At 40.8% G+C, this 26,510-nt stretch overlaps 1 protein-coding gene across 1 annotated transcript; it reads right to left on the bottom strand.

Moving 5' to 3' along the window:
• Positions 1–262: 262 nt before the first annotated feature.
• tmem145 (transmembrane protein 145) lies at positions 263–26,058 on the bottom strand. The gene is made up of 15 exons (XM_077597763.1): positions 25,739–26,058; positions 18,693–18,767; positions 18,070–18,147; positions 16,196–16,282; positions 14,899–15,000; positions 9,469–9,553; positions 9,122–9,193; positions 6,993–7,061; positions 5,854–5,934; positions 5,393–5,471; positions 4,415–4,508; positions 2,515–2,687; positions 1,934–2,054; positions 1,679–1,867; positions 263–1,075 (listed from the first exon to the last, which is right to left on the bottom strand). The coding sequence occupies exons 1-15, from the start codon at positions 25,847–25,849 to the stop codon at positions 821–823; spliced, it is 1,671 nt and encodes a 556-aa protein (XP_077453889.1). The 5' UTR covers positions 25,850–26,058; the 3' UTR covers positions 263–820.
• Positions 26,059–26,510: the final 452 nt, after the last annotated feature.

The following is a 26,510-nucleotide window of genomic DNA, read 5'->3' as shown; positions in this document are numbered from 1 at the left end:
AGTATGCGTATGTGGCACTAATGCCATTATTTTGAAGGCTTAATTGAGCAGCGAGTGTAAAATCTTGTGCTGTTTTGCATGAATACATTCACCAAATGTAGCTCATCAGCTACTTGTACACTGGGCCAAATGCCTTGAATGACCAATAAAAAAGTGTTACACACACACAAACCATAAGCTAATACTGTATATACTGCATAGATAAGATATACAGTATATATGATATCAATATAAATATGAGAACGTGTTTTTGGACGGGAAGTACGATACAAACATGCACTCTTTTTATCCATTTTCTTTGTTTTACATTTACAGTATTTTACTATTCTAGAATGATCAGCTGCGATGAAGGCGTACAATGGTAGCTTGGCTTTCGAGTAGATCCACTCGCAAGTTTTAAAAATTTAAGGAACTCATAATTCCATATAGGAGTAAACTGAATGAAGTTGTATCACAGAATCAATTCAACTTTCAAGTTAGACTAACACTGTAGAAAAAAATAAAAATAGAAAGTACTTGTTTTTCCATTAAAAAGGTTAAAAAAAATCCCCAAAAAGAAGTACAATGGCGCATTCTGATGCTTGAAAGTGATAAAAAGATTGGAAATTAAAAATGAGAGTAAATGACCTCCGTCAAGCTATTTACAATCAACACCCAAAAAAGCCAATTGGAGATTTTGTCATTTTTACCCACCCATATTGCGCTCAAAGATCAGTCGAATATTTATTGCTTCACTCATACTAACCTTTTGCGGGCTCCTTCAGGACCATTTTCAAAATGTCTGTTATTTTGTACTTCCTGGCTCGGTCCTCCGCCCGCCTCACGCTTTTGATCCGAACCCCCCTCCTCCTCCGCTCTGCATGCTGAAGTACTCCGTGAAAGATGGGAGTCGCACGGCGAGAGGTGCCGAGCGCGCCGTGGAGGCTGGACGTGGCGGTATTGGGGGCGGGAGAGGCGGCAAAATGGACGCCATGTCCTCCGCGGCGGCAGAAGTGGTGATGATTTTCTGCTCGCTGTTCCTCGGCACGTCGGGGACTTTACGCGGCACCGTTTCCTCGACCGTCTTTACCGGATCCTGCAAGAGAAGAGTGGTTACGCTTTGTCGACCGAGCGAGAGGAGATGGACATAGTTTGAGGAGGTCAGATCTTTTAGTGGGTCGCCTCGAGTTGTCCTGCATCTCATAATTGCTCATTTTGGCTGTGATATAGTTATAGTCCTTTTGCTTTGTTGATCTGGAACTAGCGTTCACGTCACATCAATGCCCGTTCTTTGAGGTTTCGTATTGTAGTGCAGTATATCTATTAATGAACTTATCATGCAGTTTAATTCTAGCGAATTTTTTCTAAAGTTTTTATTATTATGGACTATAATTATTTGATGATAATTATTGTTATCGTTTTATCACCCAGGTCTAGCATATTTGTGTCTCAATTTGGCGCCAATATGCCCCCCACCCCCAAAAGCTCATCTCTCCTGGGTGGCCCAACACATCCCGATGCAACAACCACAAAACGAAAACTAGAACCCTGAACCCCTGGGTCATTTCTTCCTTCCATCTGAAACCTAAATGTCTTCGGCATATATAACAAAAAAACAAAGGAACTAGCTGTATATCCATTTATACATCTACATTAAAAAAAAGAAAAGCTATTATTTCAAAAGAATGGCATGGCTCACCGAATGGATGGAGAAGAGCTCAGTGAAGTTGGGCTGGGAGTCTCCAAGGAAGGAGCCGTTCCCGTACGCGTGGTGAGGGAAGCTCTCCCCGCCCTCACCGCCCTTGGGGCTGGACAGCAGGATCCCAATTTGAGACGTGCGCACGTGATACGGGAAGTTCTTGTTGGCCGCCGAAGGCCGCGTGATTACCTGGGGAAAAAAAGAAGCACGTCACTAGCTGCCAACTGGCGCGCCAGGCTCATCAATGCGACGAACCAGGAAGACGATATGAGCGTAGAGATGGATGCCCAGCTGAATGCCGTTGACGATCTTCTCGCGAGCCCAACGGGGGATGCCGAAGTTGGCGATGAGAGCCATCACGGGCACGGCGAAAAACCTAAATAAAGCGTGTGAAGAAAAAAGACACACAGAGTGAACACACGAATAATTTTACCTATGTTACATTAAAAAAGGAACAGAAAAACAAAAATCTAGTTTATTTCAGATATATACATACTCTATTTTTTTAAACTTAATTTTGCCTGTGCAATTGAATGCCCAATTCCAGTTGAATGTTGAATGATTAAAAAAAATAAAAATAATTTTGCTTGTGCAAATGAATGCCCAATTCCAGTTGAATTATTTTAAAAGAATAATTTATATGCAAACCAAGTTGTGAAAATACAAATGATATGTCCCTCTCCTCATGTTGAGAAAGGGCCACTTTAAAACAACTTTAAATCTCTTTGACAATGAAAGAACATTTCGGCATGAAAAGGCGTGAATAATTCATTGAGAAGATTATTCCCATTCATGAATGACGGGCACGTCTTTCCCGGTTAGAACTGAAGACTCACCACAGCGTGTAGGTGGTGAAGAACGGGACGTAGAAGGGTTGCTTTTCAGGATAGTGCTTGAGCGAGACCAGTACGGCGTAGCAAAACCACACGTAGGCCAGTAGCTGCAGGCCCATCAGCCCGTAGCCCGCTGGGCTGTCGTAGGCGTAAAGAACCTCGCCTGGATCGAAGAACTGAAAATAGATATCCAAATGTTTCACGCCGACATCTCCTCGGCCTCAATACGCGTACGTCTATGTTGCAGGCCGGTACCGGATTTCATTTCACGGTCCGGCAGATGCCACCGTGACCGGGTTACCCGCTGCTTCATAATGCATGGGCTTTTTGCCGGGACCCCGGGAAAGTCGAGCGTCCAATCAAGCGTGGCCTGTTGAATTTCGAGCTGTGCTCGCGAGACGCCGGCGTAACCCATTTTCTCTTATTTTTAGCCGAAGCTCCCCAGAGTGTGGAGCGCTTCGTTACCATGGGCCGGCCGTGCGCTCGGTTGATACAGCCGCAAAGTTTCCACTCTGTACATCGCATTGCTGCTTTATCTACACCGAGCAGGCCGTTATTAATTCATCATATGCTCGTGTGCTGAACATCACAGCGAGTGGAGTCTTCACACTCGCAATGTAGAGACGCCGCATAATGAATGAGGGTGAGGATGTCACACCGGGCGGATTGGGATTCCTCGAGTGTGCCCGTGGGTAATGAGGTAGCTGCCTGGCTCCATTCGGAATCCAATTGGAATGAAATTTAACAAATGACTTCCAAAACAGGGCTACATTGCCATAAGGGTTGAAACAGTTCCGTGATCCAAGTCGTGGCTCAACTGTCTTGCCTATTAGATCAGTTTTCTTTATTGGAATGTGTTGAAATGCTGTAAATCCCTCTCATTTTTTTGAAAAGAGAAATTTAGCAGTTTATTATTATATTATTTACATGTTATATACAAAACATTGGAATCAGTAGATGTTTGATGAGCTCTTTATAAACTTTGATTTGTTCACATTGGGGCTTGGGTACACGGTCGATTGGTCGCCGGTCTTTTTGTCGCCCGGAAGGTTATTGATAATTACCATTTAAATTGTTGCTCAAATTCCCTAAATACAAACTGTGAATTATTATTTAGTCATACTTAATGCCCTAGTAATTATTAGGCTAAAGAAAAGCTCAAAATTTCCTGGACTTTTATTGATTTTTGTTGGAGAACTTGTTAAGACCCTGACTGACGTAGCTTAAAGGGACAACGCATGTACATACAAACTCTTATATACTCACACATCGGCTCAGTGAAACTGCTCATGGCCATTGTTGGCTTTTATTGATGCGTAGACCGTGTTGTTTTACATTGTTTTGTCGCCGGTCTTTTGGTCGTCGGTCTTTTGGTCGCCGGTCTTTTGGTCGCCGGTCTTTTGGTCGCCCGTTGTCGCGGTCCGGGCGACCAAAAGACGGTGACCAAAAGACGGCGACCAATCGACCGCACACGGGGGCTTGGAATAGAGGACGATGGCTCGTTAAAAAGAGATCTATGCTCAAACCCCACAAGATTTTTAATTACAACTACGCACTCACAGTAGCATAGCTTCTATGAGGCCATCTCGAAGTGCTATCACGCGCCTGGTATAATTTCACAGGACCAGTTTTGCTCCATCTAGTCCAAATGTCAAAAGCTGTTAAATTAGCGTGAAATAATAGAACGAGCGGCGTCAGCAGCAGCTTGGTCCCAAACTACCCATTTTTCCTGTATGAATTATCTACCCACTCCGACCGACAAAGCCCCCGAGAAGCCGGATTTTCAGCGCGGCAACAACAAGCGTAGCGACTTAGACGGAGGCAACATGTGTGAAAGCTCAATTAAAGTCATTGGCTTGTCTAAAATAACGTGTCTGACGTGTGTGTGCATGCGTGTCTGTACCTCGGCCTCGTAGATGAAAAGGATGACATAAGTTATGGTGTAGATGGTCATGTAGATACTCAGCTTCACTGACCCACTATGGCTGATTCTGGCCCTAGCAAAAATACATGAACACAAAGAGAGTCAAAGTTCACATGTTGGTTCGGTGAAGATAAAACAGACAATATATTTAGGTGCATGGTAATGGCAAAAAAAAAAAAGAACTTGGAGCTGAAACCACAAAAATCAGGAAAATTCCATTGCATTCATGCATGGATTTTCCGAGGCGTTTATCGGATCTTGATGACACACTATCCTGTTGTCGTCATCTAAATGGTTAAAAATGCAAAACGGAATCTCTCATACTCTGGAACAGTATATGGCAGTAATGCCCTAATATACGTTTGCCAGTGTAGGTGAAAAAGACATCACCATCACAAGCTTTTATTATTATTTTTTTCACAACAAAACGGGACTTTTGCTTCGGACCGTTGTGTCCACATAAGATTCGTTGTTAAAGATGTTAAGGGGGGGGACGGGAGACATAAAGGGCAAAGCGGCAATTCAAGCCTACAACAAGGCCGCCGAGGCCACGTTTGAGCTCAATGAATAATAAATGTGAGCTCTGGTAGGGTCAGGAAATACTAAACTTCACTCAGGGGCTCCTAAATTCACAAAGAGCAACACTGTAGGACAGAGGTGTCAAACTTATATTTGTCAAGGGACAAATATATATTTTTTCATGCGATTTAAAATAAATAAATACAGGTGCAGATTTTTTGGGGGGATTTGGAAAACAAAGAAAAAGCAGCAACCAATCCTTTTTTAGCCATTCATATTAGTTTTGGATTCAATTTTCTTTAAAAAAAAAGGAGAAAAACATTTAATTTAGAACGAGTCCGCTACAGTGTTAACAAGTGTGTACCTTCTTATTTTATCAGGAAATAGAATTGAAAAGAATGTTTATCATAAGCATATTCCACACTAGAGTATCCCCACCTGGTGACGGTAAAACCTTTGCCCAGCAATATGAGCATAAGCAGGAACACGAGGAAACTTATGGAGAACAGTAATTTCCCTGGAGACACACACAAAGAGGAGACATGAAGGTAAATGGCTGAGAAAAAAATGGGGAATAAGAACTATTCCACAGAGTCACACCCACACTATTGGAACATTTTCAGCTGCAAAAATAAAAAGCTCGTCGTGAGCATGTTTTTATTTTTTTCCCAAAATATTTTTAGCTTTAGTAGAAAAAAAACCTTACTCTGTAGAGCAGAGTGATACTGAGTCATTACTGTCAAGTTTTTTTGTATTTAAATTGTAACTGTATATTGAGCAGGTTAAATGATCTAAAGAAAAATACTTTATTTTCTTGCAAAGTTACACTCTCAAATGGCATATTACTTTTGATTTGCTATTTTAGCACATATCCCTCAACACAATACAGTATAACTCACCAAGAATTTTCAAGCTGCCGTTGCCAACTCCATCCTGAGCGTACAAGCCCCAGTAGATGCAGTGGAACAGCAGGCTGAGAACTGGATATGAAAACATTTGGGGGATGTCAGGAAAAGATATTTCAAGTACTATATGTACGCTACTTAAGTATTTATTATTTTTTATTCGTTCTTGCTACTAATTGTTGTGTTAAACCAAGAATATATGTTGATTTGATATCACCAGTAGTAGAAAATGACTTAAAATGTACATTCAAGCTTAGTAGGTACATTTTCTGTGACCACTGAACTTTTTAATGCATGTCTAATTGTTCAGCATTTCACTAATTTTTGCACATCTTGCACAAAAAATTGCATAATTTGTAAGGGCTCTTGTTTTTCTTTTATTCCCCAAATATATTTTATTCACTCCTATGCATTTCTGCGGCTCTACCATTGTCAGTGTCTAGCTGTGTTTCCATTAAAACAAGTTATTTGCAACACAGAAACTTCGCAATGAAAAATGTCTGAATTTCCTAATCAAACTGTTGCGAATTAAAAAAAACAACTTTTTTTTTCGCCTCCATGGCCAAGGTTTTTCTTACATTTAAATATCCAAGTATATCGCAATAGCGCAATGGAAAACACACTATACACTTAACACTTAAATATCTGGAGTTTATTTCACCTGTAAAGATTCTAGTGTATTTTAAATTCATACTAAAACTTCAGCCCATCTACCCTACCTAACCTACTGTGAGTAATGCACCTCCCCTTCAGTACAGAATGAGTACTTTTACCACCTTTCGAAGAAAGGAGGGCAAATATAAGATGAATTTTCAAGCGAGAGGGAAGACAAGTGCGTAAACGGGATCAGAGGGGGCATTGGAAGTAAATTAAAAAGAGGTGAAAGCAAGAGAGCTGAGATAAGTAGGAAGAAAGAGAGGAGCGCAGGGCACTGTCAGTCCCCTCGCTCTGGCGCCAGGGATGCTGCTCTCAATGGTACCCATTCAGACGTTAATACGTGCCGATAAGATCGGCGGTGCTGAAGTGGGGATTAAAGCTGCTGCGAGTGTGCGGGTGGCTCATTTTCAAACTGCTGCAACGCTAACCATTTCATATTGCTTGTGCACCTGTGTGACTAGGATAGAAACGCTCACCTTCAACACCCGCGGCCGTCATAAACATTTTGTAGGTAGTGTGAAGAAGCTGTCTCCCTTTCAGATTGTCTGCAGAGAAAAGCGCATGTGAGGATCAAGTGTTGGAAGTGGGTTTGTGCGCACTAAGGTGATAAGAGATGGCGGCGTAGTCACGGAGAGCCCCAGACATGACAATAGAGGAAGGCAGAGCCGGCAATGTGACCTTAGATGCGTACATCTTGGTAAAATGCACATTTTACGAGCGCAAAGCCTACTGCGAGGAGCCGCGGGGGGAAATTTACAGGTATGAAGCAGGTCGTAAACATTAAGGAGCACGACTAGGCTGGCCGCAATGTTCTCAAAGAAGACGCGTATACAACAGCCAACAAGTGAAAAGTGCTATTTTTCCCTCCATTGTTGTAGTCAAAGCCAAAAAGCCTTATCTGAAAAAATAACATGCAATTATAACTTCAATTCCATATATTTGTTCCATGATATTGCTTATTTCTAGCACAGTTGGATGAGGAGTGTCAAACTCATTCTTGTCATGGGCCACATGCTGTTTTTATATTAACGACAAAGTAACATTGACGTTATCTTCGACATTACGGAAAAACCGATAAACAACTTTTGCTACAGTTAAAGTCATTTCGCAATTAAATCATTAGCTGCCATTAATGGTGATAGAAATCCAATTCAGTTGGACTGGGAGGGCTGGGAGTGGAGAAATAGGAAAACCCACACGCAGTTTTCAACTCTTAGTGTACTACAAGTTGGAAGAACCCCAGTGGATAATTAATCTGACACCGTCAAATTAAGTGGAGCTGAAATGAAGTCAAATTTAACTTAACATAGCAAACAATAGAGTATAATTGTTCCGTCACTCTGACAGCCTGAACAGTGGCACAAATGCCGCTCGTCATGTGCTGTAATTTCTCCACAAGGCTGACATTTTTCTCACTTTTGCCTTCTATTCAGAGCAGCATTAACTAAATATCTTACAAAAATGCAGAAGAGATCACATGGGCAACACGACGAGGTCGATAGGGTTTCAATGCAGAAAAAAGAAAAGAAAAAAAAAAAACAGTCCTCGGGAGCTGATTACATCTCTGAAGTGTTCCATTTAGTCTTGCCGTGTATTCATTAAGCGAAACGGAAGGTTGTCGCATGACCTTGGCATCTTATTTCACACTCGCTGCGTGAAAGTCGACATAAAAGACGAAAATTTCAAGATAATATTTGAAAAATGAACCCAGGCATCGGGTAGTGTGTAATGCGATCTGAATGAAAGATTTAAAACAGGTACAATAATGAGCTGAGGGCCATTCTTTTATCCCTTTATATGGTAAATTACTTCTCTGCGTTGAAATAAATTGAAATGCCCTCAAAACATCACCATATCGTAACTGAATATCAGTTTAATGAAGAAAAATAGCACTGTGATTAATAATTTTCGTGTCCCTCCCTCCGGAACCAGTCTAGGGTTTAGTCTGCCTTTTGCACAAATTCAGCTGGGATAGGCTCAAGCACCCTGTGACCCTGAATAGGATAAGCAGCGTTGAAAATGAACAGACGAATCAATTTATTTTAAAACGCAGGCACTGACGTCTCAACGTTTTTAAATGTTAGCACAATCTGCAGTTTATGTATTTTTGCAAGAATGACAAACTTGACGCACAGGATTCCCTTTAATGAGGCACAGAATATGTCGATTCTGAACCCCTGGCCTGTTGCTTTTTCCCTCCCTAAGATGTATGAAAGCGATAATGGCAAAAAAAAAAACACTCACCCAAAGCCCAACAACAATAAAAGCATGAGAGATTTCATTTCTTTGATGCATGCCTACTCTCAATCCTAGGCAAGCATTGGGAAGCCACAATTGTAAGTGAAAATAGGACGCATTGCACACTTTTTTTTGCCTCCCGTGAGGCAGCTGGCATTGAAAATTTAAAGTGAACTGATAAGACAACAAGGCATATCCCATTATACAGAATACAAAAAGCAAAAGTGCCACCTTGGTGGAAATTTCATGACTACAAAGCGCTTTTATCGCCTCCAAGGGGGGCAGGGAACATGAGAATCTACTCTTATCCCATCAAGAAAACACATGAATTTCACCATAAAGTAAAGAGACGTTAAAAGGTACTTACAGGCAAAGTAGCAGGAGAGCAGGAACACAATGGAAAAGATGACCAGGAATGTAATGTCTGTCTCCAATATTCCTAAGGAACAGAAATAGATTACGTGAAGGGGGAGGAACAGGTGAGTCGAAGGAGTCAAAGTCGAGCCGGTTGGGACAATAAGAAGAACGACAAAAATCCATCCGTGTCTTCCTCTCACTTCATCCATCATCGTTAATCCATCCATTATGGCCATTTGTCCACTTCAGGGTGCTTTATTGGCCGTGCTAAGTGGCACCTCACTGGTGCCATCACCCATTCCTCCCATAATTGTTCTCTCACTTTTTCTCTCTCTGAATAGTTTTCAGTGCTCTCACCGAACTCGTCGGCTGAAAAGTGCTGCGTCCAGAAAGACTGTCCATTGGTCAGCTTCATCTCATACTCCAGTCGAAGGCCATCACTCTAAAAAGGAAAGAGACAGAAGTATGTTGCAGAAACTTTTAGGCAGGTGGAGGATTTTCCTTTTGTAAAGTCAAGAGTTGCAGTGTCTCGCTAGGGCTTTTAACCACAAATTAATTCATCAGTGGGTAATTGCATGTCATTACCGTATTGTGAATAGAATTGAAAATGTGTTAACGCATAAAGAAATAAGGTGGTGTAAAAAGTGTATACTTTTCCTTTAAAGAAAACAAGGCTTCTATCGTTAAAATATTTAATCTGATTGAGAAAAACGAATTTGTTTTTGACTGCACCCAAAAATCTATTAAGATGTCGCTCAAGAAAAAATGTTTCTCAGTATTATCAAAATACTACTATAGTATATTATATAGTACATAAAATATAGCATAAAATAGTCTTTTTTCATTAGCCAATCATTAGTATATAATATATACTAGCCAATCATTAGTATATAATATATACTAATGATTGGCTGATGAAAAAAGACTATTTTATGCTATGCTATTCCATTCTACTCAATTCTAAACATTGAGGCAAATTTTTTCATTGGTTACAATTCTTTTTTTAATTATTCGCACAGGAAAAAAAATGTTTCTCAGTATTATCAAAATACTACTATAGTATATTGAAAAAAGTCTTTTTTCATTAGCCAATCATTAGTATATAATATATACTAATGATTGGCTAATGAAAAAAGACTATTTTATGCTATGCTATTCCATTCGACTCTATTCTAAGCATAAAATAGTTTTTTTTCATTAGCCAATCATTAGTATATAATATATACTAATGATTGGCTAATGAAAAAAGACTATTTCAAGTACTATATGTACGCTACTTATTTATTATTTTTTATTCGTACTTGCTACTAATTGCACAGAAATTGCATAATTTGTAAGGGCTCTTGTTTTTTCTTTTATTTCCCAAAGATTAGTATATAATATATACTAATGATTGGCTAATGAAAAAAGACTATTTTATGCTATGCTATTCCATTCTACTCTATTCTAAACATTGAGGCCAATTTTTTCATTGGTTACAGGTTTTTTTAAAATTATTCGCACATTTAGAAGAACATAATCGACCCTCGGGGTAAGAGTTTTAATCTAATTTTTTTCCATTAGGGATATTGGAAGAGAAAAGGTAGAGCTTTCGCCTAGGGATAGACACTATTTGAGGAAAAACAGCCTGATTCCACCCCCCGCCAGTTTCATCTAGAAGCAATACAACATCAAAAAGAAAAATGTTGGCTGCCAGGCAGCTGAGCTCCTCCAGCCTCACCAATTCTTCACCAAACATGCCACTTTTTATTACCCCCTAATTCAAATCCGTGCTTCTCTATTCTACATTCCTCATTATTACAAAAGGAAAACAATTTTTGCTCATCTCGGGAAGTAAAAATACCCCGTTGTGCCCATAAAAGCTCTGTGTAAAAGCGCTTCTGCTAAGTACTAACCCTGCAAGTGTGGCGGAAGATAGCGAAGAATAGAACATGATTGCTTCCAGGTAAATGGATTTAGAATAATACTAGTAGAAAGTGGGAAGATTACAAGGATAATAACCATAGCAACCGTTCCAAATGATGTTGGGAGATGAGCGATGGATAGATGAAGGGATGATGGAGGAGGATAAAAAGGTGGAGGCTGAGCTTCACAACGGGGCTTTCATCTACTCGGTGGAATAAATCCACACTCAAATGGATGTTTGAAAGGGTGCTGCGAAGGCTGCTGACCAGCGATGAGCTGAGGAAGGTGTTCTCCTTGAAACGTTAGTGCTAATTAATGGCGCAGTCTATAGTGTTTCAAATTAGTCACTATGGGGAGTCTTCGAAAACACGATTCCAAGCCAAATTACAGCCACGCCAATCACCCAAAGTTAGGATTTCAAGCCAAAATTAGATTTCTACTATGCTCCATAAAAAAAACACCTGAAAGGTCTGGTGTTTTCTGCTAGCCAGAACATTTGCTGCCTCCCAAACGAGGTCATTTGCTTTCATGACTGGCAATTGAGCACCAGCTGATTGCAGCCAATAAAATGTGTCTCCATCTGTCAGGTAGTCATCCCGCATAAAAAACAAACGTGCCGGATTTACCGAAAGCTTTTCTTAGTGAGGGCAATTTACGACTTTAAAGCCTCGTGACTGCCATTTGAGGTCATTTGAATTTGACTTATAACGATGTCATCGTCTCGCATTTGACGGCTAGACGCCATCATGAATCAAGCCAAACTGGCCATTTAAGTTAACTGATGAACATCAGCACGTTGGACCATTTTGCTGCAGTCATCCATCTTTGTGGCGCTGATGGCAAATGGAGGCACGTTAGGCGAGACGTAAGAACAAAAGAGGACAGGAAATATTGTTGCCGAGTAAATAAGGGATGGCGCGGAAGCAAACGATGACGGCAGAAGGCTTCAAAGAGAACAGCCAAAAGATTGGGAGCGACAGCTGGATAGGAGTTGAAACAAAATAGGGAAATTGGCCGGCGGGCTCGGAGTGAAGCTTTTATATCCAAATCCAAGAGCATTAAGCGGCGTGTCTATTAGCGGAACCTGGCGTGACACTAAACGCCACTCTGTTGGAAGCGTCCATTCTAATCACATCCTGCCTCTGTTTGCAGCAAAACAAACAAGGACACTCAGAGACGTGGCCGGAATGATAAGATGAGAGCGCACAGGCGCATCAGTGGACTCATGGTTATTTCTTTAAAGCGGTGATTCCGATATGCAATTCATTTGAACCAGCAGCGAAATAAATAATCAGGTGTCATTTTTGGAAATGGGAGGTCTTGGACGTCTATCGCGGTCAATGGTAGCACATGAGCTAATAAAAGGCTGTGAGTGCATCATCGGCCACTATTACATGCAGGTATTAACCCTTTGAAAATCATGTTTCTGGCGGGAACCCGGTTATGCAAGGCCATGTAATGATGATGAAATCGAGGGGAAAAAACATGCAAAAAACAATGCGTTTTTGTCTATCACAAACATTTCAGAAAAATATTATAATGTAGGCTCCAGCACGTCCCCGCGACCCTTGTGAGGATAAGCGGTACAGAAAAATGAATGAGTTCATGAATATAATAACATACAAATGCCGTGTGATTTTTTTTCCTCAAACTTTGTGAAAATTGAGCAGTGCTTCTCATATTCAGGTATTACGTTAAATTCTTTTCAAAATGTGAAATCTCCAGCAATATCCAACAATTGTGTTTTTCAAGACATGCCCCGTGTCAAAAGGAGCATTGTTAATTTTTGTCTTTTCTGAAATAGTCACTAAGGTCATATTAAAATGTACGGTTACATGAACAAAATGTTGTTATCCTCTTCTTGCTAATGTCTTGACTCCATTACTAATCCTGCTTGAAGCATTTCATAAAAGCTTATGCGCGTTGAAGTTAAGCAGCACAAAAACTGCTGTGACTTTGGACACAGTGTTGGCGAGGGTTCGGTACATTTTTTCAACTAGGTCTGTTCCACTTTCAAATATGGTTTGATGCAAAAAATACCAAGCTAAATATAAGCTGACGTTGATTGAAAATCCACAGCGACCCAGCTCAAAAAAGCCTCCAAAGATGCACTGAATTAGACATACATCTTCAATATTTTGCAAGGCAAACTGTTTCTCTACATCGTTTTTTTGCAGGGGATATTGTTTACTCATCGGTTTGAGTTTTGATCTATTGAGCTGATCTCAGTACAGTAAAATATGAAAACGACGACAAATGCATCTACGTACCCCCTACAGCACATTCCATAAAAGTTGTCGTGAAAAACAACATCTAATAACAGCGTCAGTGACTAAAAATGAGTGTGCTGACTGCATTGGGATAACAATGCAAAGAGATAAATGCATAAATAAAAGAAAAAGACAGTTGCAATCACACAAAACAGAAAAATATGATCTGAATAAAACTCTTAACTCTATTCTGCGCACAAAAACAGAACAATAACACTCATAATATTATATCCCAAGGCCGTGTTTGATGAATTCTAAAGGGCAAATATTTTTTTAATGAAATGTCAGACCAACTTCGCATCATTTCAAGGTGACACTGTATCGACTTTTCGGCAACGGGGACACATTTCATCCAGGCTGAGGAGGGAGCAAGGGGGAAAAAAGCAATGGTCTAGCAAACTGGCGACTTTAGTACCTTAAAGATGACAGTAAATCACCAATTTTCCATGAAAAAAATACAGCTCCCAAGAAAATAGAGAAAGAAATTTAATATAAAATGCAATCCCTAAAGAAAAAAATAATATTGCATTATTTAAATAGTTACACTATCGATTGCTCAGATACATTATATCCAAAATAAGAATGTGTATAATGTATTAATTATTCATTTAAAAATGATCCTTGAAATATAAGTGACAGCTAACTACACAATAAGTCCCAATTCTTAAAAAAAACACCAAGAAGCATTATGCTCAGATACATTATATCCAAAAAAAGAATGTGTATAATGTATTAATTATTCATTTAAAAATTATCCTTGAAATATAAGTGACAGCTAACTACACAATAAGTCCCAATTCTTAAAAAAACACCAAGAAGCATTACGAAACTTCTTTGTTTTATCAACAAATGCACATGTAGTCTGTCGCGTGACCGGACGTTTGGTCGCCCGGACGTTTGGTCGCCCGGACGTTTGGTCGCCCGGACGTTTGGTCGCCCGGACGTTTGGTCGCCCGGACGTTTGGTCGCCCGGACGTTTGGTCGCCCGGACGTTTGGTCGCCCGGACGTTTGGTCGCCCGGACGTTTGGTCGCCCGGACGTTTGGTCGCCCGGACGTTTGGTCGCCCGGACGTTTGGTCGCCCGGACGTATATAATTTTCAGAGCTGGTTTCAACAGTAAACTCTCTGTCATGTTGTCAAATGTCCGGCGACCGGACGTTTGGTCGCCTTGAAAATGAGCCTTTCAAGACCAAACGTCCGGCGACCAAACGTCCGGAGACCAAACGTCCGGAGACCAAACGTCCGGAGACCAAACGTCCGGAGACCAAACGTCCGGAGACCAAACGTCCGAGTACCGTCTTGTCGTATGTTGCATGTTGGATATAAACCAGCCCTTGATTTAATGCATTAAATCGTGATGCAACAATTATCCATTTTCTTGATTACTTAATGATTTCAGTGAAGTACACAACGGCCTGCATTAAAACGTGTAACAATACAATTTCCAATCATTTCAATGGGGACAGGTAAATAGCAGGTGTTTTGACTAATGTGGCCAGGAAACAAATTAAACTCATAAGTCAGGACACGACCGCATTGACGAGACGCAGCAAAAACATGTGGCTACGCTCGTGAGCAATTAAATAAGAGGTCCCATGGCGTGGCCACTTACCCCACACTTGCTGAGAGCGATGTACCACCATCTCTCCCTCACGGAGCGGAAACTGCGGCCGCCCACGCAGCTCAGCATCTCGTCGTCACCCTCGCCCTCGACCTGGGATTGATGACAGGGGGAGTGAATAAGATAGAGAGAGAAAACGCTGCCATCACTGAGATCACGTTTAACCGCACGGGATGCTGATTTAATCGCGTGAGGGTGAAAGTGCGAAGATGGAAACATCTTTCACACTCCAGAATAACTTGAAAGGTGGCAGACGATTCAAAAATATCTGTCAGATTGAATGTCACACTTTAATGCGGTTAAAAAAGGTTGCTGTTTATTGGAATAAGATTTAGGCGTTTTTTAAATAAAGTGCAATGAATGGGCAGGTAACATACTTTTGGGGAAACATTGGTTTTCCACTGCAATGCAAAATTGGCACACAGACATAATCCAATGAGAATTGAGCATTTTTCTCACCCCCGCCAAAAAATCAATAATCAGCAAGGGCAAGAAAATATCCAAAAAGAGATGACTGGACAATACAGAAACCTGTTAGTCAGTTACAATACTGAAATTGTAAATTTGCAATGAAAGTAAAGTTATAACAAGAATATTTCTCCAGTTAAGCTCGATTTAAAACAATAAATGTATTGAATTTAAAACTTAGATTTGGGTCAATTCTAAATTGCAATTTAATAAATGCTAATGAGGAGGGAAAAAAATCTTGAAGCGAAAAAATAAAGATTGGGTGTTTCCATGCGTACCGCATAAGGACTGATTAAAGGCAACTTGTCGTAGTGGAAAAGTGCCAATAATAATGTTTGAATACTTGGCATTCACTGGAAAAGGTGTGATTCTGTCTCTTTATTTTTACACTGTGTTGTAAAACATTGTAAAGATAAAACTAGCTGTGCTGAAATCATCAGTAGTATTTAACTTTGAAGGCAGTAGCTCCTCTGCAATATAAACTATTACAGTATTAGATCCTCCCCTTTAGGGATAATCAATACTCTTTGATGCAGACTACGAAATGGACTCAGGCAATAAAAGTGTGTGTTTGGCCTTTGCTAAAATTGGAAAGAATTTTACAAGAGCAAAGTTACAAATGGTGGATGAGGTCGGTTTTAGGGACTTGCATGGCTGGCTTCCTTGCAATTTGAAGATCTGGGTTTGAATCGTAACTAGGCTTTTTCTGGTTTGCTCATGTTCTAAAAGCATAACATAGTGTATATGTCAAAGATTGAAGAAGCAAATGTGAGTTTGAAGACTATGCGACCCACTGATTGAAGTACCCCAGTGTTCTTACCACACATCCCGACCAAGTGTAGCGGGTGGTGAGATTGATGACTTGGTTGTTCTCAGGCCTCAGCACCGCCTCCTTTTGGTCGCAGTTCTGACACAGATGAGTCAACAGAAGATTAATGCTGTACATATTGAACGTATCCACCCACATTCGATCGAGAAGCGGCGTTATCCCAATGGCTGCATTCCAAGCCCAAACAATATCCCAAACACATTTAACGCGATTAACTTACACTTTGCAACTATATTGAAATCATAAAATGATGAACTCAAATTGCATCCAGTGGGACTGTTAGTGTTTCTCTTGACGCTCAATAAACTGCTGAAAAGTGAATTAGCGACAGCGGCTCTTCTTTCACACATGTATGGCCATTACAGTCGGGATATTGCAAAAATAGAATGATAAAGAATGACTGCTTGAAAAAACTAATATAGTGGGGGCTCGAACGATGAACTGTCATATAGAAGCGGAACACTATTATACATATTCATGCTATCCGGCTGCCCACGCATTATTTTGTAGAATGCTAGAAATATGGAGATGATTACATTGCAAAATAAACGGCACCCTCCGTTACTGTACAGCATATTAATTGTCTTTTTAATCACCTCTTTACACTTTATGAGCACTCCCACTCATGGTGCACAGCAGCAGGTTGACAGGATTTTATGATGAGAGTCATTTATGTGTTGCAGTGTCAGTATTAATAGCGTTATTGATTGGTTCACGGGAAAGAAAAAAATCCTCCACACATGGTTGGCGGTGATCAATATAATTTAACTTGCTATAATGAAAAATGTCAGCACGGGAGGGACGCAATTCAATGGCTTTGTTTGAAAGCTGTGCTGCGTGTTATTGTTCTGGTGGAGGCAAAAATAGGACAGCAATTGAAGAAAGTACTGTAATTCTTTAACATTTAGCCTTATTTTTATATAATTACTTCAAAAACAACAAAGTAATTTAATTGATATCAGAAATAAGTAATATTATTATATAATTACATGTGATTTAGCTGCATTTTTAAAGTAAAAATACAGTGGAACCTGCTGTTTAACAATTTGCAGTTCGGGCTTACCATTGGAAATAATGTAATCATTAGACCCCTATTAACTCATTAAATGCCAAAGGTGTGTTTTGTTTTAAAAAAAAATTCAAAATAGAGAATGCTTGAATATCTAAGGCACATGTGTCAAAGTGGCGGCCCGGGGGCCAAATCTGGCCCGCCGCATCATTTTGTGTGGCCCGGGAAAGTAAATCATGAGTGCCGACTTTCTGTTTTAGGATCAAATTAAAATGAAGAGTATAGATGTATATTTAATTTCCTGATTTTTCTCCTTTTAAATCAATAATTGTAATTTTTTAATCATTTTTTTCTGTTTTTAGTTCAAAAAGCATTTTGTAAAATCTAAATATATATATATATAAAAAAGCTAAAATAAACATTGTTTTGGATCTATAAAAAACTGAATATTCAGGGCTTTTAATCCATTTATAAAAAAACAATCAAAATATATCTAAAATGGTCCGGCCTACATGAAATCGTGTTGACGTTAATGCGGCCCGCGAACCAACCCGAGTCTGACACCCTTGATCTAAGGGTTCCGTACTGTAAATTCCAAGGTTTTTCCCAAAAGTTAAATGAACAGGCAGCTACTATTAGGAAACTACTACCATTAACATTCCTAACAACTATATGAAGCTAGGAGAAGTGTTAGTGAAAGTAGTCGTACCTTGGAAGTGCTTGGCAAAGAATGAGGACAGTATGTCTCTTTTCTGCTACGTGTCTGACTTGGCGTGTGCTCCATCGTACCCACTCACATTTTTGTTCATTTACGCCAATCTTTTTTTGAATCACAATGTTAACATCGCTCACTCACCTTTTCAGGTCTCTTATACACAGCGGGCCACTGAGAAGCATCGTCAAAGTAGAGTAATATGTTCTGACAGCAGTGGGACTGCAGAGAGAGACATAAAGAGATGTTGGGAAAGGAAAGGGTGGTATTAAGAGGCGAGGCGAGTGAGTGAGCGATTCGAATGGATCAAAGAGGAGGCAGCTGGAGATTGCCAGGACAAAATGTGTTCGCCACTACTGCCATGTCTGCAGGGCTAAATCGAGAGAAGTGACAAAAAGAGCGGCAGAGGAAGAGAGCGGGAAGGAAGAAGAGGAAGAGATGGGAACAGCCTGAAGTCGAAGGAAGGAGGAAGTGTTAACTTGACCATAATAACTATCTGCCAACTCAACTGCCGTTTTGCAAACTAAGGAGCTGGATAACAAGCAACCAAAAAGTCAGTCGGTCTTTAGAAGGACTGTGCAGGATGCCAAAATAGTTGGTCGTTCCACAAAGAGTGCATGCATACCAATTAACTCCAGAGTGACAAGTAAATTATTCAAAGTGCAAAGATAACATAATAAACTTAACAAAGGAGACTTTGAGGTGAGAGGAAGAAGCATTCTGGATGTTGATTTAACACTTAAACATACACAGTGAAGTCATCTTACCTTAGGGTAACGGAACCGAAAGTCCAAGCGTCCAAAGTCAGTGAGGAAGCAAAAGCGAGTGAGGAAAATCCAGTCCTGTGGTGGAAATACAGAAAAAAATACAGGGAATTTGAGATTCTATGGCCAAAAAAATATGTAATCATGTTTTTCCTACAGGTAAAAAGCACTTGTTTGAAAAATATACATAAAAAAATATTCAATCTGTTTTTTATTGAGGAATAGGGTTAGAAAAATGGGAATTTGACTCTTTGTGGGCTAAACAGTTTAAATGTGCCACATTGGAGTTTGAGATATTTCCATTATTGGTTGTTTTTATTATGTTGATTATTTAGAAAAAGCCAGTGGACAGAAAGGGCTTTCAGAGAAATGCAAGAAATTCACATGCAATAAAAAGAAGTGCCCAAACGTTGATCATATTGGGGGATTTAACGCAGAACCCTATTCCTGCTTCAAAACATAATGTATGCTCTGAGAGTAAAGTTTTCTGCAGGCTCAACATGCTTCTTTTCACTTATTACAAAGTGCCCTAAAGGTTGCTATAAACTCTCTAGCCAGAGCTAGAAAAAAAAAGCCTATGCACTATTATACAGTAATTACCTGTGCCCTGCTACATAAACAAGCCTCGTAATTCCGCTGCCGAGAACTAAAAGCAGTCTAGCGTTGCCAGCTTTTGCCACCATAGATCAATTTGAACAAAAGCACTGATGTAATTCAGCCGCCGTCTGCCAGAGAGCTGGGCTCCAGGAACCTTCAGCTTCTACCTAGACCTCCCCCCCAGGGCCTCCCTGAAGACCCCCGTCAACGCCTCACTCCTGTCCCCCTGTGTCCGTGACAACCGAGATGGAACCGAGCCGATATAGTGGAACACACGGCGGACCTGCATCTGTAAATGCACTATTGCATGCTGGTCGCCATGACGACGGTGGCATGCCTTGGCTTTGCGGCTGCCATAGACACGGCAAACAGCTAAAAGCAGAGATGGTCATTAAGGAGAAACTCTTTTTGTATGGCCGAGCACTCATTCGTCCGTTCGTCTTTCACGTCGGCGATTCAATCACTCGGAGGCTATTTTGGCTCACGGTGAACAATAGGCTGAAGAGCATTTAAATGATTTGACTTCCGTTTCCAATTCATTGCTTGCGTGATGGTACTAAAATATACGCGACTACTGGATCGGCGCTGGTCTTGCGGTCAAATACGATACTGTCCGATAATCCAAAAATAGTCGTATCGGGGGGGCAATACCGGTACACGGTCGATTGGTTGCCGGTCTTTTGGTCGCCCAGAAGGTTATTGATAATTACCATTTAAATCGTTGCTCAAATTCCCTAAATACAAACTGCGAATTATTATTTAGTCATACTTAATGCCCTATTAATTATTAGGCTAAAGAAAAGCTCCAAATTTCCTGGACTTTTGTTTTTTGTTGGAGAACTTGTTAAGACCCTGACTGACGTAGCTTCTTAAAGGGACAACGCATGTACATACAAACTCTTATACACTCACACGTCGGCTCAGTGAAACTGCTCATGGCCATTGTTGGCTTTTATTGATGCGTAGACCGTGTTGTTTTACCTTGTTTTGTCACCGATCTTTTGGTCGTCGGTCTTTTGGTCGTCGGTCTTTTGGTCGTCGGTCTTTTGGTCGTCGGTCTTTTGGTCGTCGGTCTTTTGGTCGTCGGTCTTTTGGTCGCCGGTCTTTTGGTCGCCGGTCTTTTGGTCGCCGGTCTTTTGGTCGCCGGTCTTTTGGTCGCCGGTCTTTTGGTCGCCGGTCTTTTGGTCGCCGGTCTTTTGGTCGCCGGTCTTTTGGTCGCCGGTCTTTTGGTCGCCGGTCTTTTGGTCGCCGGTCTTTTGGTCGCCGGTCTTTTGGTCGCCCGTTGTCGCGGTCCGGGCGACCAAAAGACCGGTGACCAAAAGACCAGCGACGAATCGACCGCACACGGGCAATACCGATATTGAGAATCAGATCGGGACATCACTAGTCAAAAGCAGCTTCCTGAGAGTGTAGTCATTTTTAATTTGTGCGTTTACATGTCCCATTTTGTCTAAAAACGCATCGATGATTGATTATGCCAGCACATTACGATTCCCAAATTTCTCAGGCCTGCATGTAAGTCTAAATTGGGCTTGCAAAGTAAAGTAGATCACAAATGTTCAGTTAGCGGTCCGTAGTCTATAAGTAAGGTTGGTATGCGAATTTTTTTCTCCCCGGTGCATGCCATTAATCAAGTCAACCCCTCGACACCGCTTCTACTCGATTTAGCGTCATTCCGATTTGCCGCCTTCCTCCCTGGCAATCTGTCCTTTCATCTGCGTGCTTCTCACACTCTCTCTCCAGATGCCCGTTTGCCTGCTTCGCCTCATTAACAATTAATTACCAATCAACTCGCGGAGTCACCCCCGGACCGTCGGGCCTCTCAATGATTCATTAGTCAGGGATACGCAACGCTGCAAGTTTCAACACATAAACACGTGGAGAAAATTCCCACATACACACACATTGACGGGGAACATACGGACACAAAAGAACTCCTTCTCGGACGCATGCACACAGTCATAGCATCTTATCATACACACACTCATTAAAAAGAAATACACTGGTTCGGATTGTGACCACTTTGATGACAGCTCGAAGGATTTTTGGCAGATTTCAAAGCTCTTTGGCAGGAATTAAGGTTTCAGACCTGCGGTATTTAAGGCAGGAAATAATGAGAATGAAGTCTGCCTGTCCTTTTTAGACTTACCTTTAGAAAAAAAGAAGTAGTACTTGTAGTGCTATCCAAGATGACTTCAACGCAAATTCAACATGGTAATACTGCATATGAACCCCTCGACCCGCTTAAACATTTGCCCACTGTGCACAGGTATTTAAATTTAAAAAATGCACTGCGAGTACTTGTGTTCATGTGTATGCAGGCAAAGTGTGTTCGAGCTGTACAATGTCAATTCAACATACTTTTTTTGCTATTCTACTTTTTTCTTTAGACAAGGCTTTTGTGGAAATCTCCATCTGTTTCAGGGAAAATCACGGAAATGTGAATAAGTGACTGTTTCAATAGCTAGTGTGGAAGAAAGACAACAAAGCGCTCTGGTACAAAGTATAAATTCATTTGGGAAACAAGCTGTAATGCTACAAAAGTAAAGTTGCGTAGGTATGTGAAAGTCATGGGGTAATTCAATTAGCGGTCACCTAATTTACAAGGTCTTTGCGATGCGAACCGTCACTTGTATTATATTTTTTATAAGTAATGAATCACACTGAAAAATATGAAATATTAGGTAACGCTTGAAATTCAAAATAAGCAGCTGTACACAAGTCCTTGCTACAAGCAGTCTATGGTGACAGATTTTTTGATCCTATCTTATCTGTTCAAACTTGCTAGTCACCATAGTCACACAGTTAAACCCTTTGCTTGGCTTGGTAATCAGAGGACGGTATTGAAGAAAATAGCAGTTCCCTAAAAAAAATGAATGAATATTGAAGAATTGATCTGTTTATTTGTTATTCCCGCAATGTACTTTCAACAAAAATGCCAAGTTTTCACTAGTGGCATGACATTAAACAGATTATTCCCATCTATTGAAAGACGTGTCTGAAAAAACACAGGTTTACAGCCATATTTTGATGTGCCACATAGGCACATGAAGTTCTGCTCCCACAATTTAAAATGAGTCTTTTATTGTTGCTGGCTTTAACCGGTTTTCCATAGTCTAGGCAGCCAGCTGTACGATTGATTTGTGTCTGTCTATTGTCAATGCACTGAAAAGTTTGTATTCAGTCCCTACTCCAATCTTCCCCTGACCTTCACCCTCACTACCGTCACTCAAGAGGGACATTCTAGCACACGCCACTAGCCACTTAGGCTGATTGTCCACATCGACCGAGGTCGGACGGTTAAAGCCCATTCGGCCGTACCAATGCCTTTGGATTAACTTTGTGTCTGTCTCTTGAGCTAGTTTCTCCGGTGTAAACAAAGTCACATGGCAGCGCCAAATGGTGTCAAGGGACGGCGACACTAATGTCCCGACAGCCAGTGAATGACCTTGGGGCCGCAACACACACACACATACACACAAAGACGCAGTCAATATGGCGAGCTCAGTGGCGCCTGGTAGCGTTGAAGGCACTCTGTTGTGCTTTGGCGCCAGATGATCTGTGACACATTTTGGAACCGTGGGGAAGAAAAAGACTCCAAATGACAATGTAATTGAATGATCTCGTTAACAAAACGCGACTAATTTAGACTCTTTCTCAGAAACACAGGATCATTAAGTTTGCATTGAAGCCTCGTTTATCAAGGGGGATACATTCGAGACCCACCCACAATCGGTGAAAGCCACCATTTGAGGCTACGTCTTAAAACAATAGCTTTACTCCTCCCACGTACTTTTAATGGACTGACATTTATCGAGGCAACTGATTAAATTTGTATAAGTATTGATTAGCTTAGTTATTCTTTCAACATTCAATAAAGAGTGAAGAGTACATTGGGGACTGTGGCTTAACATTCCCATAGTAAATAGGTATGGTGGAACCTTGAGTTACAGGTTTAATTTGCTCCATACTTGTAACTCAAACATAATTAAATCTTCATTCCACCAATTGAAATGAGAATATATTTTTCCCCCAGCTGACCAAACCAATCTTTCTTTAAAAAGGAAAAAAAACACAACTAGTGTTAGCATTGTCTGTCTATATGTTGTTTCACCATTTGTGTTCCCTTATCCACTAACGAAAGGGTTATAATAACAAACCCAACTCTCATGCTATTTGTTTGAATTTTTCTTGTGTTTTGCATTGCTCATTACAATTAGACATATAGTCAACAATACCGATACGTATTTTTGCTTTGGGGCGACATAAATGCCCCCAACCCCTAACTCAACTAGAGAGAGAAGTAGGCACTCGCAAGGGGGAAGGTGTTTATAATAAGTGAGAGGCATTTTACATAATAATAGCAACGTTCTAAGTAAAACATAAGTGAGCGGTGGTAGTTAGGAAGCACAGTGCCATTTAAGACCTTTAAGTGGGATAGAACGATGTCAAGAAGAGTCAAGACGTGGTGAGTCAATCCGGTCGGGGAGGGAGAGCATAATTAAGCTAATTACTGAATGGTCTACATGAATAGAGACTCTACAAAATACAGGTACATCCATTAACAACACAATTTTATAATTTTTTATGACTTTTACTTTCATTATTGCAAATAAAGACCCTTTTTCAAGCAGACGCCTGTTACACTCGGCTTCTTTTTATATACACAAATGGGAGGTTTTGTGTCTATTAGAGCAAATGAGAACATTTGAGGCAGGGGTGGGCAAACCGGTCTTCGAGGGCCGCTTTGAGTGCAGGTTTTTGTTGCAACCAATTGAGCAAAGAGACTTTAACCAATGAGATTTCTGCAGAAAAAAAGAAGCACCTGACTGCAATTCACTGATTGTGGGACACCAGATTGGTGAAAAGGTGTCCTCTTTAAGGGTTGGAATGAAAACCCACACCCATTGTGGGCCTTTGTGGATTACTTTGCCCACCCCTGCATTACGGCCATTACACTCTAATGATGTCACAGCTGAAATAAGTCATTTTTGCTTCTGCTACAGCTTTTTCAGCAATAGACAGACCCTTTTCAAACGTTACTTTCAAAAAATAAAATAAAAAATATTGTTTCCATTTAAAAATGCAAAGATGATCCTGAATGAATTTTTCGACTTTTGCTGTTGCCAATTGTCGTCCATCTTTAAACTATACTATCACTGTCAGATGCAACACCTGCTCTGCAGGTGGCGTACGTGGTGGTCATGACTTTGACACCAACATATGGCGCTATCAGAGATTAGATCCACTTACCGGCATTACTAAGGATAATTATAGGTGGTCTCCAGTTGAGTCAAACATTTATTGATGTAAACATAAGACTGGGAGTATAGTTCTGAGGAGAAAATGGGTATATGAGCAAGACAACCTTGTACAATATTGCTGCCAGAGCAGCCTCAGAGAATCAGCCAGTCGTGACGGATAAATGCAGCCAATGATTCAAACCATCTATGCGCTTTGGGGGTCCGCCAGCATCTGGGGTGGTGCGAAAAAAGAACTCAAACTGGTGAATGGAGGGAGAATTGCTAATTTAGTCAGTGCTGGAGTTTGGAATAAATCGGGTGTAGATTGTTCGGTTGCTGTGACCCAGCAGATTGCCATGCACATGTTCTTGGTTTTATTAATTGGAGGTTGTATCAAATACTGGCAAAATACTAGAACATGTGGATGGTGCATAAATACTTCATTTAAAAATGCATGGCACTTTTCTCGATTCTATTTTTAGGCTTGTTGCCACTTTACCGCTGTTTTTTCAAGAAATTGGATTTATTTTCAAGCGGCATCGATTATGTAACTATTTTTGCTATTAGCGGTCGGGCCCGTTCTTGATTCCCAGCACATAGTTCAACTGGAATTAGCATTGAAAATTGATTATGAATCATTTCATTTGAAATATGTAATCAACTGCACGGAAAACTGGACACCTTTAATTTTTCACCACAATGTCTCACAATTAAAAAGATAAAACTTAAATGACTTATTTATTATGCATAAATCCAGGTCTTTTAGTTTTTAAAATGATCAGAAAGTCACTTGTCCGGTCGGATTAAAGTGAGTGATTTAGGGTAAGGTTTTGAAATTCATTTTATCATATTATATAATGCATTTAAAAAGAAACTACCATCGGGGATAATTGAATATGGTTTCCATTAAAGCAGAGGACATTTTTTAGGACATTTTTAAGGACATTTTTGTTGCAAGCAGAAAGAGTGACGCTCCATTTGAGGCCACCTGTGCAAATTTCCATCTTTTGCTCATTAGTGCGGGGGGAGTCGAACCTACGACCTAATCGAAACAGCGTCAAAGTCGCAACTCGGCGGTCACGTGATGCACACCTGTGAACGCTATCTTCTCAGCCAAGGTGTTGCTAAATGGCGGCACATATGAATAACTTAGCACGGATAAACGTCGTTAAATATATATATTTGTCGCTCCCCAAAGGAGTCGCTCACCTCTTTAGTGTCCACGACGCCTTTGACGTATTTCCCCAAGGCTGTGTCCATACAAAGGAAGCCGGACAGCGCGGCCAGCCACAGCAGTCGCCCTCCGACCCACGCCTCCATCTTTCTCGCGCCTCCGACGAGGATCGTCTGCGCTCGGGGCTCCCTTCAAGTCGCAGTCGGAGACGGGAGCGCGCACAGAGAGAAGACAAGAGGGAAGGAAACAAGAGAGAGAGAGAGAAAGCAGGGGAGGGAGCCGGAGCGCGTTCACGTGGCGTCTCAAGATGGAAGGAAGCCGCGTTTCAATGCTGCTCACGTTCAAAATGCCTTCAGATTGATGTTCGTTCAATCGGACGGCTCTGACATCATCAGCCATTCTCTTTCGAGCCACTAGGAGGCGAACTGCGTATGCGTGCTTGGTGTATGTTGCTATGTCATGATCATTTTTTTTGGTGGTGTGTTTTACATACAAATTTTGGACGGTGAGTGTGTTGAGAATGGCAGTTTTTATTTTTTGGATAGTTGGTCAAAAACTGAATTTTGCCAGTGCATGGTATTTAAATAGGTTTCAAAAATATGGGTCTGGTAAAATAGGTTTAAAAATGTCATTTTTTGGTGCGGCTCAAATGTAAATTAAAGAAAAAAACAATATACCAACAAAAGGGACAATGTGATATGTAATTCTACCAAAGTTGGGTGTTTTTTCCTTGTGTGATTGTTCACGAGTGTCACCTGTCCTATTTCGCCTTCCTTCCCCATTAGAAACTGTCTAGTTTTTTTCCAC

This window comes from Stigmatopora argus, chromosome 4, assembly GCF_051989625.1.
Source record: "Stigmatopora argus isolate UIUO_Sarg chromosome 4, RoL_Sarg_1.0, whole genome shotgun sequence".
Classification (NCBI taxonomy): Eukaryota; Metazoa; Chordata; class Actinopteri; order Syngnathiformes; family Syngnathidae; genus Stigmatopora; species Stigmatopora argus.
Note: the sequence above shows the minus strand (reverse complement) of the source record. Positions and strands in the feature narration are given on the sequence as shown.